The 13668-nt window shown below is 36.9% G+C and overlaps 1 protein-coding gene across 9 annotated transcripts in view; it reads left to right on the forward strand.

Annotated features, from left to right (window-relative positions):
• Positions 1-13668, forward strand: part of LOC110449338 (dystonin-like) — a 146460-nt gene that overhangs the window by 67100 nt on the left and 65692 nt on the right. For all 9 annotated transcript variants that reach the window (XM_021496130.1, XM_021496120.1, XM_021496127.1 and 6 more), the window contains 7 exons: positions 79-235; positions 719-789; positions 1383-1501; positions 1728-4140; positions 9338-9502; positions 9983-10156; positions 11179-11262. In XM_021496130.1, the coding sequence (XP_021351805.1) occupies positions 79-235; positions 719-789; positions 1383-1501; positions 1728-4140; positions 9338-9502; positions 9983-10156; positions 11179-11262 (3183 nt within the window). The remainder of the gene's footprint in view (positions 1-78; positions 236-718; positions 790-1382; positions 1502-1727; positions 4141-9337; positions 9503-9982; positions 10157-11178; positions 11263-13668) is intronic.

Genomic DNA, 13668 nt, shown 5'->3' on the forward strand with positions numbered 1-13668 from the left:
ATAAACTAACTAAATTTATATTCTAATATTTGAATAAAGTTCATTTATTAGTTTTCATTTTTATCTCGACTCTTTTAGATGGGCAATATTTCTACCTCTCAAAAAGCCGACCTCATGAAGTTGATGAATGAGGCTGTTCAACTACTGCGCCCCCTAACGGCGGACGACCCTGACTTCCGGGACATGATGTCAAACGTCACCAAATTCCGGAAAGTCCTCAGTCAGGTCAAACCAGGTATGCATTTTAGACAAACTAATATTAAGATACAATAAGAAAAGAGGGCAACACCCAACGTTGTTTGGAATTTCATCTGTTCCAGAAATTTGATCATGTGAGTACAGATTTCAAGAAAAACGCTGTGAAAAGAATATCAACATGACAAAGAAAGAAATGAATATTCCAAGGATGTAAAAAAAGCAACAGGTCTTGCTCTGCTGATACTTTCTAAGCAACGACAGGAAATCTGCTGATTCTTCAATGACTTCATTGAAATGTTTTACGACAAGCCATTGAAACGTTTTACGACAAGCCATTGAAACGTTTTAAGACAAGCCATTGAAACGTTTTACGACAAGCCATTGAAACGTTTTACGACAAGCCATTGAAACGTTTTACGACAAGCCAGTTTTTGTTTCTTTCAGAATCATGCATTGATATATTTTCTATGAGGCTCTAACAACTCATCGTATTTATTTAAAACTTAACATATTTTTTCAGGAGACAATGACACTTCCAGCGGTTCAGCACAAAGGTGGCGATGTAACGGCAAGGTGCTCACCCATTACAAGGTAAATACAGATTACCTCCCTTCGCTTAATATTTCATTTGCTATTGTTCATACATTTTAACTTTTTTTTTTAACCGTTACCGGGTCGATATAATCATTGTCATAACAGATGTAATGAATACATTAAACATATTTTTGTTTGATTCAACTCTTAAAATCATATTCTTCCTTTCTGGTTTGGCCTTTCGATTATATTTATCTGGGTTTTTTTATGTTTAAGTCCAAGTAAAACATGTTTGAGAGACCAAATATATTAAGAGACCATTTTCCTTTACATGTTGCTTTCTATTGACAAAATCCGTCAATATCCTTTTCAAATAATTCGTATTATGAGACCACTCTCAAAGCTCTTAATTGGGTTTTTTTTCTGTTAATTGAACCTGTATTAAGTGACCTTTTTATAAGAAAATTAATAAATGGGGTGATGTGTTTATCAATTTGAACAGAAATTGGGGCGAAATCGGTTTTGGCATGACGGTTTTAGGGAAAATCGTCTGAAATTCTAAGAGACCGCAGAAATGAGTTTCCGAAAATGGTCCCTGGATATAATTGTTGACAGCCTCGTAATTAATCATGTATGTTATCTATTTACAGGACCTACTCACCTATGCTAAATCTTATAAAGAGCACGTGGCTTCCATGCGTGAACAAGAGAAACTCCTCATAAGGGAAAATACAGAAACAGTGTTCAGTTCAAAGGCTTATTTCGAAAGGTGAGGTCAAATCGAACTTTTGCTCTGTTATAATGAATTAATTTCTATTCTTTTGATTGATAAACACTTAGGAATCAGCATTGCTATTTTCATGACTTTATCATATTTTGCAAAATATTTAGCTGTTATAGTAGTTTTTCTTCTAATTCATGCAATTGTTTTAAAGTGATTCTATGATTTATATACCATTTTTTTATAATCTATCTAATTGTTGCTTTTCTTGCAGGGCATTACCATTAGTGGACGTTGATCTCACGACGAAGGAAACTGTATGGAGCTCAATCAAATCGGATATCTATATACATGAACGCCAAAAGGGCGGGCGACCAGTGGCGCCCCCTCGAAAGAGGAGACAACTGAAACGGGTTGTGTCTGTAGCCACTACAGGAGAATCTGTGGCAGACCTTCCCGACTCTGTAGAGGAGAGTTCCTCCTTCGTCATGACCGGTGTCCTTGACCCAAGAACACGACAGAAGATGAGCGTGTTCCAAGCCATGTCACAAGGGATACTGGATCCGGTGCATGGGAAATATATTAACCCAGACACGGGGGAAACAATGTCAATACCGGAAGCAATACACAAGGGTCTGATCCAGGTGGACTATAGGGAACACTTGACAAATGGTGGAATGAACGGGGATGGGTTCTCCCCACTCAGGAATACCATGGACACAAAGATATTCCCCGTGGCAGGTGTTGTAGATCCAAGGACAGGAGAGTGGATCGGTGTCAAGGAAGCTATCTCCGCCGGTATATTAGATCCTAGTAACGGAAAGTACCGGAATATTGTTACGGGTGAGGAAGTTGACCTTTTGGAAGCTGTACAGAACGGTTATCTTGTAGTTGACCCGGCCCTATTAGATGGATACGACGGTAGTACACCGTTCACGTTTGTGGAGTTTACAGACGTGTCATACAGGGTAACAGGAGTTATCGACCCTACCACTGGCCAAGAGGTATCGCTGAAACAGGCGATCACTGCCGGCTATATTGACGAGGCTAACTCGTTATACAGGAATCCACACACCGGCGAAGAAATTCCGCTAGAGGACGCTATCAGACAGGGTCTTGTTAAATGCCAACCATTACGATCCTCAGAAAAGGCAGATCCGAATGAGGTTCTCACAGTGCAACAACTACAGGTCAAACAACAAAAGTTTGTTTCCGGTGATGGCGATAACGTTGATGGCTTCGATGAACTTGACGGACTCAGAAATAATCCGAATCGTGCCATGTACGATAAAGTTAGAAAATATTTCGATCCGAACGAGAGAACAGTAATCGACCCAAGTGATAACTTACCCATTTCACTTGAGGAAGCTTTCGAAAAAGACATCATAGATTTTGCCAAGGGTGAATTCAAAACATCAAATGGTGAAAAATTATCGTTAGAACAAGCTGCTTCCAGGAATTTAATAGAACCAGAACTTTTGAAAGAAATTCTAGAAGCATACAAAGAAAATAGTTTGGGTGAATTGATTGACTCCGGTAGATTTGATGGGGAGACTGGACTTGTGACAGATCCAAAGAGCGGGCATTCATTATCCCTTCAAGCCGCCATTGCTCAGAAACTTGTAGACCCAAATCTGATCTTCCTCTATGACATGCCGTCCCAAAAACTGATAAGTTTGGCCACGGCAATAGAGGAAGGTCGGTATGACCTCACAACTGGTCAGTATTGCAACCCGCTCACAGGAGAACTACTTTCACTTTCGCAAGCAGAGAAAGTAGGTCTCGTAAAATGTCGTTTAGATCCTGATGCAATGGCACGAACTGCTCAAACATTGGAACGTCTACAGAAACTGATGGACACCAGCATTCCCGCCGTAAAATCGCCCTACTCTGACGGAACAATGACCTTAGAGGAAGCGATTAAAGCAGGCATTCTTAACGTTCAGCAAGGCGAGTTCTGGAATCCTAGGACAGCAGAAGTGGTGCCCCTAACGGCGGCGTTCAAGGCAGAGAAGGTCAATCCTCATGCTGCCATGTCGTTACTGGACGCCCTTGATAAGTTGTCATTACAGCAAGCCATCGATGATGGATACATTGACCCGACCACGGGTGAGTTTATCCCCAGTGAAAGAGCCAGACCAATCTCCATACAAGAGGCTATAGGCAAGGGACTTCTGAACTTGGATAACGTCTTCGTGGTAGACAAGGATAATGACAATATTGTTTCACTAGGGACACTCGTAGCGTCTGGGAAGTTTGATCCGGCGACAGGTACCGTGATCGATCCGAACACTGGACAAAATCTGTCTCTAGCTGAAGCCATTGCACGCGGTGTCATTGATGCTGGTATTCGTCCAGACCAATTTATCGACTCGTCTGTCACACTGAAAGAGCTAATAGATTCCGGCAAAGTCAATCCAAGAACGACGGACTTCTGTGCTCCAAACGACCACAAAATGTCGCTGCGTGATGCTCTAGCTAATGGATTCCTAACAATGAACTCTAAGGTGAAGATGGACCATGAGTCCGGCTGTGTTGTTCTAGGGTCCGATGAAGAGGTAGTTAAGGCATTAGTAGACATCCGGGAAAACTCAGAATGGCTACATGGTATAGAGCAGGCCCTTGTGTCCAGACAGAAACCCAGCCAGCGACTTGAGCGGATCAGACTTCAGAAGGATGCCACTGAGGTTAGTATACGTTAACTATCTGTAGCACGCTTTTGAATAATAATTCTTATCTTAAAGCATAAGAGCCCTACTCCACTTGCTATTTATTCATGGTGTTTGGATGGATACGAGTTGTGAGGTTTTAGCATTGCTACTTGCTGTGAGATACTGTTCCTTGTATTAGTTAAGTCTGTATTGAAATGCAACTCATGTTTTCATATGATTTATTTCTATTAGGCAGGAGTTCTCTGAGTATTGTCACCCTTGGAAGTTTAAATTTAGTTTTAGTGGGTGTTTAGTTGTCTTTCCATTTGACCTGATGTCTCCTCGGTTTCTGATGAAGTATTTTGTTTCCAGTTGAACATTTTAATCCTGGCGAAGACTTTAAAATAGAGTTGTTTCCCTTTTCGTTTTGAAGAAAACGAATACGCGTTCATTCAATAACCTTTTATCACCATTTATGTCAGAGTAATGACACTGTATGATTTGTTAGAAAGTCAACAGACCGCATAACAAGGGATCAATTACACAAATAAGTACATGTTAACTTTTGACGTATGGGTGACACAGGAAATACAAATATTGTACACTTAAGGTGTCTTCTTTCAGAACAGTGACTTGCAAGTTAAAGTGAATAACAGATAGATGTGTAACGTTTTATATTAAAAAAGACATATACCATCGCTTATGAAAAGACTGTCATGAAAACTAACTCATTGTAACAATAAAAAAAACATACCGGCTATCTATCTAACATATATACTTACATTAATATTTGTATATAACCTGCGAGAACCTAATAGGGATGCATCAATCGTTACAATATTATTTACGTTACTATTTTTCAATTTTTCTCGTGTTCTATTTTTAAAAATAAATTAAAATGTATATATTTTTACTTTTCGTTTCACTAACGTGCTGGATTTTTCTACAATCATTGAAGAAGGAAAACATTAGTCCGGTAATAATAATGATAAACTGAAAAGAAAAAAAACAATACGTTTATGATTTACATGGCTTGGTATGTACAAGTCTGTTTCATAAACTGTAATACTACACCCCAACACATGTTGTAAGGTCAAAGATTAAACACACCATGTCGTTATTTCTGTGTCTGAAATATCACTTAATCATTGATTTTGTATGACATTTCCCATCAACGTTGTATACATTAACAATAATGATGTACATACTATCTGTTGTCCAGATATAGTGTTCGTAAAGTTTAGAACCTGTCGCATTGGTAACCCCACCCTTTTTGCATGAGGTAACCATGCAATTAATTATGACTTATGTATAAGTACAGGTAATTTGTACCTGACAGCACACTTGACCAGGTCTACTTGGTACTCACCTGTGATTACCTACATCCTACCTGTATATCCCAGGGCAGCTAGTCACTAGACCTCGCATAATGAATGTGCTAGTCTTAGGGAGGGGACAAGTATACTAGTCTTACCTTCAGATGAATCAAGTTCTCCACGTCCAGGTACAAACCTTCTGTACCTGTTTGTATATGTTCACCACAGTACACGTTAACCTACCTGTAACGATATGTATCATCACTATATACCGTATAGCCCATCGCCATCATCCGTATCCCTAGCATGAGTAAGTATATAACTATTTTTATTTCTAGGAATTCCTATTTTTGAATATATTCATAAACTTTGTTATACTTTTAATTAACTTCGCGGTAAATGAATCCTTATGGAAACTTGTGGGTTTAACAGCGAAAGCATATGTCTTATATAACTACTTTTATGCATATCTTTTGAATAGCATTGCTGCAGACATGTCCGACAAGAAAAGTTAGTGCAAGCTCAGAATATATAATACGACATAAAACTGTCTAAGTAATGCACTGTAACAAGATATATATAGACAATTTTTGTTGGACTTAAATAGAAAGGTTCGTTGCTTTATACCATGGAATTAACGAACATAATAAGTGGTTACAGCACTATAGAGGAACAATACCAAAACCTTGTCGAGATCAAATATTGCAAAATAATAGTGAACATGTTGTCATACCTGCTCTTTAATGTAGATTTTAGTAATACTTCAAATATGCAAAATTATGTCTGCCATCCTGAATTATATCAATATGACAATGGTCTCAAATAAAGGTGACTAGGATTTTCAATATCTCAGTTCTCTTAATAATATCATTCAAAAATCGCTACATTCAGTAAATCGAAAAAGGACATAATTGTACAAATATATCAACACATAGAGAAAAAAATACTCAATAATAACGGATATCTTCTGTTAAGTGCTGCGAAAGCTTTTAGGAGTCTTAGTTTGTCAACATGCTCTTTTTAGGGATTTACGATATTTTTGCCTTTTTCATGTGTTTGTTCCCGTTTTTTACACCCTGTGATTTCCGAAGTTGTCCCTTTTCTGTTCTATTTATAATGTTACGTCTTTACTTATAATGTGACATCACACTATAAGCATCCCGGCTACAGTTACCGGGCGTGCTGTAACATTCCGGCTATCTGTCAAAACACCATCTGAACTTAGGGTCTACGGAGCAGGTCAGGGCCTTAACGTCATATACTCGTTATACTACAGATTACACCGACGGTTTTGTCCTCGCCACTCAGTTAGCTAATTGTTTCCGTGTTATAAAACACTGTTTGTCTATACCTTTGACATCAGTCTCGCTTTCCTGTGTATTCTCAGCTGACCTGGCTATTTGGAAATACTTGGAAACCTTTTTTTACGTAATATTCCATGTTCTTTTGAAGACTTGCAACCATTTGTGTTTGTTAGAGTCAAACTCGACTTGGAAATGTATACCTATGTACAACGTAACCTTGTCGTTCCTGATATTATTCGAATATCTAAGATTTGCCGGTCCTGGTGTGTTTTACTATCACATATAAACTGAGGTAGTTTGTATTGTGGTCCAAGTATACAGTATTTATGTTTTGAACTGGAGTAGATTGCTTTGTTGTCCAAATATATAGTATTTTTATTGCGAACTGATGTAGTTTGTCTTGTTGTCAAAATGTATAGTATGCTATGTTGTGATCTGAAGTTCTTTGTTTTGGTGCCAAAGTTTGTAGTATTTTATATTGTGAACTGAGGTGGTTTGTGTTGTGTTCCGAATGTGTATCGTTATATATTGTGAAATGAGGTAGTTTGTGCTGTGGTCGAAATGTTTGCTGATTTTACTGTGAAACGTTCTGTTTGTTTGATGAACTTTCCTCCGGACGGCACGGACATATGAAACTTCTAAGAAATTGTCATGGCTTTATAACTACTTTCTTGAACAAATTACCGTTTTTTACGAGACTTCATTATGCAAATCTTGGACCCTGTGGTGGTCCAGATGTTAATGTTTTAAGTCAGTCTTTCAATCATGGTTAGACCTCATTATGTTGTTGTGTGGTTAGTTTAAGTAATGTGTAGAACTCCCTAACTTAGCTTGTTTGTTCGGCGGTCCACGACCACATTGGTGTATTCGACCTGTTTGTACCAATGACATCGATTGATTAGGTACAGACCATTGAAATGTAAGCTTCATCTCACAGTATCAAATTGACGAGGTCAAAGACTTCCGCTCGTGTACCTGATATGTTAATAAGGGTATGGTTAGCTTTTTTATATGAAACATGCATCAGTTTCCCGAATATATTGATACAAGGGTTAAATATATATCGAACTAGTTTTGGTCTTATTGCCTGTTGATACCAAATAACTTGAAATAACTAATAACGTCTGTATTTCGCGTTTATTGAGAAAAATAGCACGTTAGAAATATTGCAATTCATAATGCTGAGTTGATGATTCTTTGATGAGTGGAAACTTTATTACTACTCTCACAGCTAGAAATACCTGTTTATTGACAATATTTGCTGTAAGGCCCACCACCCATTAAAGGAAGTATACCTAGTAGCACGCAAGACGTGGTTCTTTATCACCAATACACAGCACCCCCGGGTACCAGACCACCCGACAACCGACCTAGCGAGGCTGTATATCTCCTCGATGCTACAGATAGCATAGCATGTCTAGATTATTGATGACCGTGTACTAGAGCTCTTTATGAAGGTTTTCTAGCCCTCGCGCGGTTGTTAATGTGGATGCTACGACGTTTTAGCCAGTGTTCTTTGTAATGGTATACCCAGTCGGGCAAGTGAACATATTATTAGAAAGCAAGACTGTACTAGGAACAATTGGTTATTAATAGAGTAGGTCCTGTACGCACAGTGGAACAACAGTTTACACACCTGGCACATACCCAGTGATGCGGACTCTTCGTTGATGCATTTACAATGGATTTAGTAAAATGTTTTGTCGGTGACGAAATAAGATAATGGATGAATTGGCGTGACAGTTAACTTACAACTCTGCAGGAATTGGGATTTGATTTCTGCAGTGTCGTGATCGCTGATTTACTGATAATGTTAGAAGTTTGCACAAGTCCGAAAATTCATTTTCTTAGTCGGAAATTAGCACAGGTTCGACTATGTCGCCAGGATGACGGTATCTTTCAGAGTGACATTAATCAGGAGTTACAGTGTGCTATAAACTGGAACACTTCTTGGTTTAGTGTTTAGTGTAGAAGCGTATTTTTGCACCATGCAAAATCAATGTGATATAGTTATTCGGCACCTTTGAGAGATTACTTTGTACCTATACTTGGAGGATAACGTTTAAACACAGTTGATTGGAGCACGTATCAACTATAGCTACATCAAATGGAAATACCACACGTTGATGGAACATAAGTAAAAACATTTACCCCCTGTTGAGTAAGATGACAGAATGATGACGTCAGATGTTGCATCTATATCAATTGCTGTTATGGGAAATTTTACATTCTGTATCGATGCATGTACGTTGTAGTTGTTTATAGTGTGTATATCACAATATTACAATTAAGATACACACATACATCAGCACTGAAGGTAATAAAGTGACGTTTTCCTGTTCCAATTTAAATTTGAAGCGAAATTATTCTCCTTTCGTTTCATTCGCACTGACCCTAAGTTGTGATAGATGAACTGTTTGTGCTTCATCATGTTACATACATTGCAGCTTGTATTGTAAACGCCACTTTGCATCACAATGGAGTACGTTCAATTTGAAAGGACTTTCCAATATACAAACCTGAAAAGCATATGTAGTGCACTGCTATTTACAAAACGCTATGCTTATAAAGACGACTAAATACAATACGTCATCTCTGCTATTGTAATTACAGGCACTGAAAACAGAGATTGCAAACCATGAACCGGAAGTGACGTCATCCATTAAGCAATCTGAGGAGTTGATCGAAAACAACAAATCTCAGATGAAGGAAGATGGTGCTCAACAGCTGCAGAAGCTACGCTTCAATGTGTCGGATCTCAAAGTCCGCTTCGACGCGGTAAGTTGATGGCGATTGAGAAACAGTTTAAATACTTATTTGTGTTATATCGTTACATGAACTGATTTACTGATTTCCATAAGAGCTGTTCTCTTTCAATAGGAATAGTATACAATGTTGACAGCACTCTGCTCACGGCTCTTGATAGTTCCTTGATTACTTTTAATGTAGGAAACTAACATTATTGTACAAATAATTATCTTAACCATGAAAAGCTGCTCTTAGATTGTACATACGAGAGAGGTTAATTAATTATACATATATATATATATATATATATATATATATATATGACTTTTTAGTAGTTTCTACTGCACTGCTTTCAGAAACATAACCATGACGTGACTGTATACTATCCCTACCATACGTTTTGAAACGAAACAAAATTCGTTGACAATTTTCTTATTAAATTATGCGCTATAGAAATGTGCATTCTTCATCTCGTCCTTATCGAATGTATGTATTTTTGTGGTTCAACAGGCCTTTGGCGAGACCAGAAGTAGATGTACAAGACTGGACAAGATGGCCGATGACCTTGAGGAGTTTTACAATTCTCTCCAAGACCTCGACCAATGGCTTGACACGGCCATCGAGAAATCTCAGGACTTACAAGCATCACGTGATGACCCGGAAGTGCAACACAGAGAATACAAGGTCAGTCGATGAATAGATATAATTAAATAGGGTCTACCATGTTATCTTCAATTTAACTTTCGTCTTTATTGCCACATCAATACATGTACCTGATAAAACACAAAGTTTAGTCACTATTTGAAATTTGAAGGAACCCATAAATTGATATGTAATAGACATTGATGGAATTAGTGCTGATAATATTTTGATAATTGTTACATCTTTCTAGTATATTAATATGCTTAAGATATATTGTGATTTTTAAATGGACAAAGCTCTTTCATATGTAATGAACGTTTCTTAATAAACAATTAATATAGTCGTGCATATATCAATAAACAATAGTCATATGCTTATTTACAATATCATTCTACACTAAGTATATCGGTGTGTGATCCGGACCATGTCAGTTATACAATGTAGATGTACAACACGGTGTCAGAAGATACGACAGAGTTAGTTCAGAAAAGAAATGTATTGTTCCTGTCACTCTTTGCTGTGAGGCCATGTTAGGTCAACCTTTGCATAGCTCCCCACTTGTCTACTGATGGTTCTTGCATCACGTGATCATACGGTCCATGGCACAGTATGACGGCAGCGAATTGTGTCTTTGTTTTGTCCATAGCAATGTGTAAAAATGAGGACAAAAAAAAATGTACTAACGCTGGTCTTCACACTTGAATAAATCTTTTATCATTTTCCATCTGGTTCTGAATATTGGCGGTCCTCCGACATACCGGACTTTTTTTTAAACAACATAGTTTTAAAAACTATCCTTATGTTTGGCAGACAGTGCTCAGGGGTAAATTCGAAGCTGTCATGATCATCTTTCTTCATGTTGTCAGGGAAACATGACAGGATATTTCTAATTCTTGGAAATGTGTAGAGAAGAGGCATGATCCCGGCAGATTGTGCTCTTTTATTTGAATATTACGAAGCAAATGTAGTAAACGACATCACTTTAAGCCTAATTCCATGTGTACTGTGTCGACATGGCCGTACCGGTACTATCATGTATTTTAAAACGAGTTTAAACATTTTAGGATTTCGTGGAGGAATTACAAGAAAAGGAAATGGAGATGATGCAAACATTTCAGATGGCTGACAGCTTTAGAGACGGCTCTCAGGTAAATATATAATTAGTTGTCAAAAAAATCAAATGAAATGTTTCTAATCAAATATTTTCATTTATGGATTTGTCGTTCAGTGTGTTTGTGACATGATATGCATTCTCCTGTATGATCAATCATGTTTTGAACCAAACGTCACGAGGTTAACAGATGGAAGTACCATAACTATTTATTCACAGTCTACTATCTAACTAACACCTGTAGACAAACTGACGATACTACACAGGATTTAAAACACAGCACATTTCCGATTTTGAAATGTGATAGCTCCGGGTGTTAGACTCGTACGCCTCAGTACAAATAACATTGATTCATTAGGTCGGGATTTTCATAAATGTTAAATTGTAAAACATACACATTCTTGGATTCAAAACATCGTCTTCAGGTACAAAGCATGATCAGGTATCATTGATTTACAATTTGGTTAAAAATGAATTTGAAAACTAACTGAATACAGCATTAAGTTGAAGAAGCTTTTAACAGCTTGGATCTTTTCTATACCCGGATGGCTACGTGCGTTTGAGGTGTGCGCAATCATTGGAAATTTGACACAGTTATCCTGGCATCAGGAAATGACACCAAAACGGAGTCATTCTGCACTCATTGATCTGGACTCCGATATACCAGGTTTTTTTGGCATTGTCAGAATTTCTTGAACTATGTGACTTCAGGTTTGTAAATTTGTAAATCCACAGAAAGTCAGTATAAGAAATGTAATTGGCAAATGATAAGATAATACGATAATCACTACAAGTTATTATAGTTTATATTGGCATGTTGATATTAAAAAACCACAAAGTGAAATAAATCATCACTTTTTTAACGTTTATGTAGGATTATTTTATTGATAGAATACTTGTCGAGCGAATAGACCTTGCACTCCATTTACAATTTGCGGAGTGCGTACATTCTCCTGTCTATTTAGCAGAAATAAATTACAATAAATTACTATGGTAAGACAATATCATCAGAACATAACTTTGAATAAACAAACTTCAGATTCCAACGTGTGCGGTTTCTGTTGACATTTCAACTACGGTCCTACATTATTGTTTACCTGGATCTGATAATGCAGAACGGTGGCGATAGGTCATTCAACAAATTTAAACCTCTGTTACAGCTATTTAATGTTTGATATTTTGCACCAATACTATCTTTTTCGTCAGTCCGATATTAAAGATAAAGCAGTGATTTACGATAGTGACATGAGCGTTAAGACAATAACACGCTTCCACGTATCTAGCTGCACTGTCTTGTTAATATTATTTATGGTTTGACGTATCAGATATGTATCTGAAATTTTGGTATTTAAACCCCTTAATCTTAAAGTCAACGCCTTAACACTTCGAACTGTACACACTATAATCCAAACATAATACTATTTATCTTGTTTTTTAAAGTAAAAAAACACATCACCTTTAAAATTTAAAAATACCAATATCAGTATTTCTGCGGAACATCTAAGGTATTTTGTGTATATATATTTGACCAAGGAAAATGAAAATGTATTCGTAAAATGTAATAAGACGATACAAAAAACTGTAAGAAATATGACTAATATTTTCTTTAACGTTCGTCAATTTGTTACTGAGTACCTGTTCACTCTTTTAATGAAAGGCTGAAGATACCATGCTATGAGCACCAACTCAATTCAATAAGATAAATGAGTAATTTTGAAATATCATACATTGCTAATTAATATTATTTAAAAGCAGGTAACACCGACATAAGTTACAGGTAAATTGGTTAAGGAAGTACATATTCTTAACAAAAATGAAAAATTACTGGTATGATATGAAAGGAAGTGCGGATCTTTAGCTCTAATATAAATCCGAACTACACAATATGTAGTGTGGCGAATATCCTTACCTCTTATACAAATCACCAGAATAATATGAAACGTAGCGTATATGCAAAATAAGGGCATGATGCGTTTTCTAAATAAAACCTTTAACACAAGATAAATGTGCAAGGTAGTGTAAACCGGTATTTTTATACAGATCACACAGTATTGTAACTTGTGTAAGATGGGGGAAGTCCTTAATGTTTTTTTGGAAAAAAATAACATATATGTCTTGGTAAATACATAATGGATTATTGGCATATTACGATTCACAAAAATTGATGTTAATACCTATTTGTATGTAATTTGACTGTGCTAAATCGTATATGCTATATTTTGTGACGATATCAAATATACCACAATGTAACTAAACACACTAACACGGCTCTGAAAATATCATCGGAAACACTTCAATGAATGTTGTAGTTCCTTTTATGTAATGCAAACCTTCGACCTAAAGTAACACTGGTACAAATTTGATCTTGACAGAAAAAAAGAGCTACTTACTATAAAATGAGTTTGTGTACAGGTAAACCAACTGTAGTTTTCTTTGGAAGCAG

The sequence above is a fragment of the Mizuhopecten yessoensis genome, unplaced genomic scaffold (assembly GCF_002113885.1).
Source record: "Mizuhopecten yessoensis strain PY_sf001 unplaced genomic scaffold, ASM211388v2 scaffold4583, whole genome shotgun sequence".
NCBI classification, from domain to species: domain Eukaryota; kingdom Metazoa; phylum Mollusca; class Bivalvia; order Pectinida; family Pectinidae; genus Mizuhopecten; species Mizuhopecten yessoensis.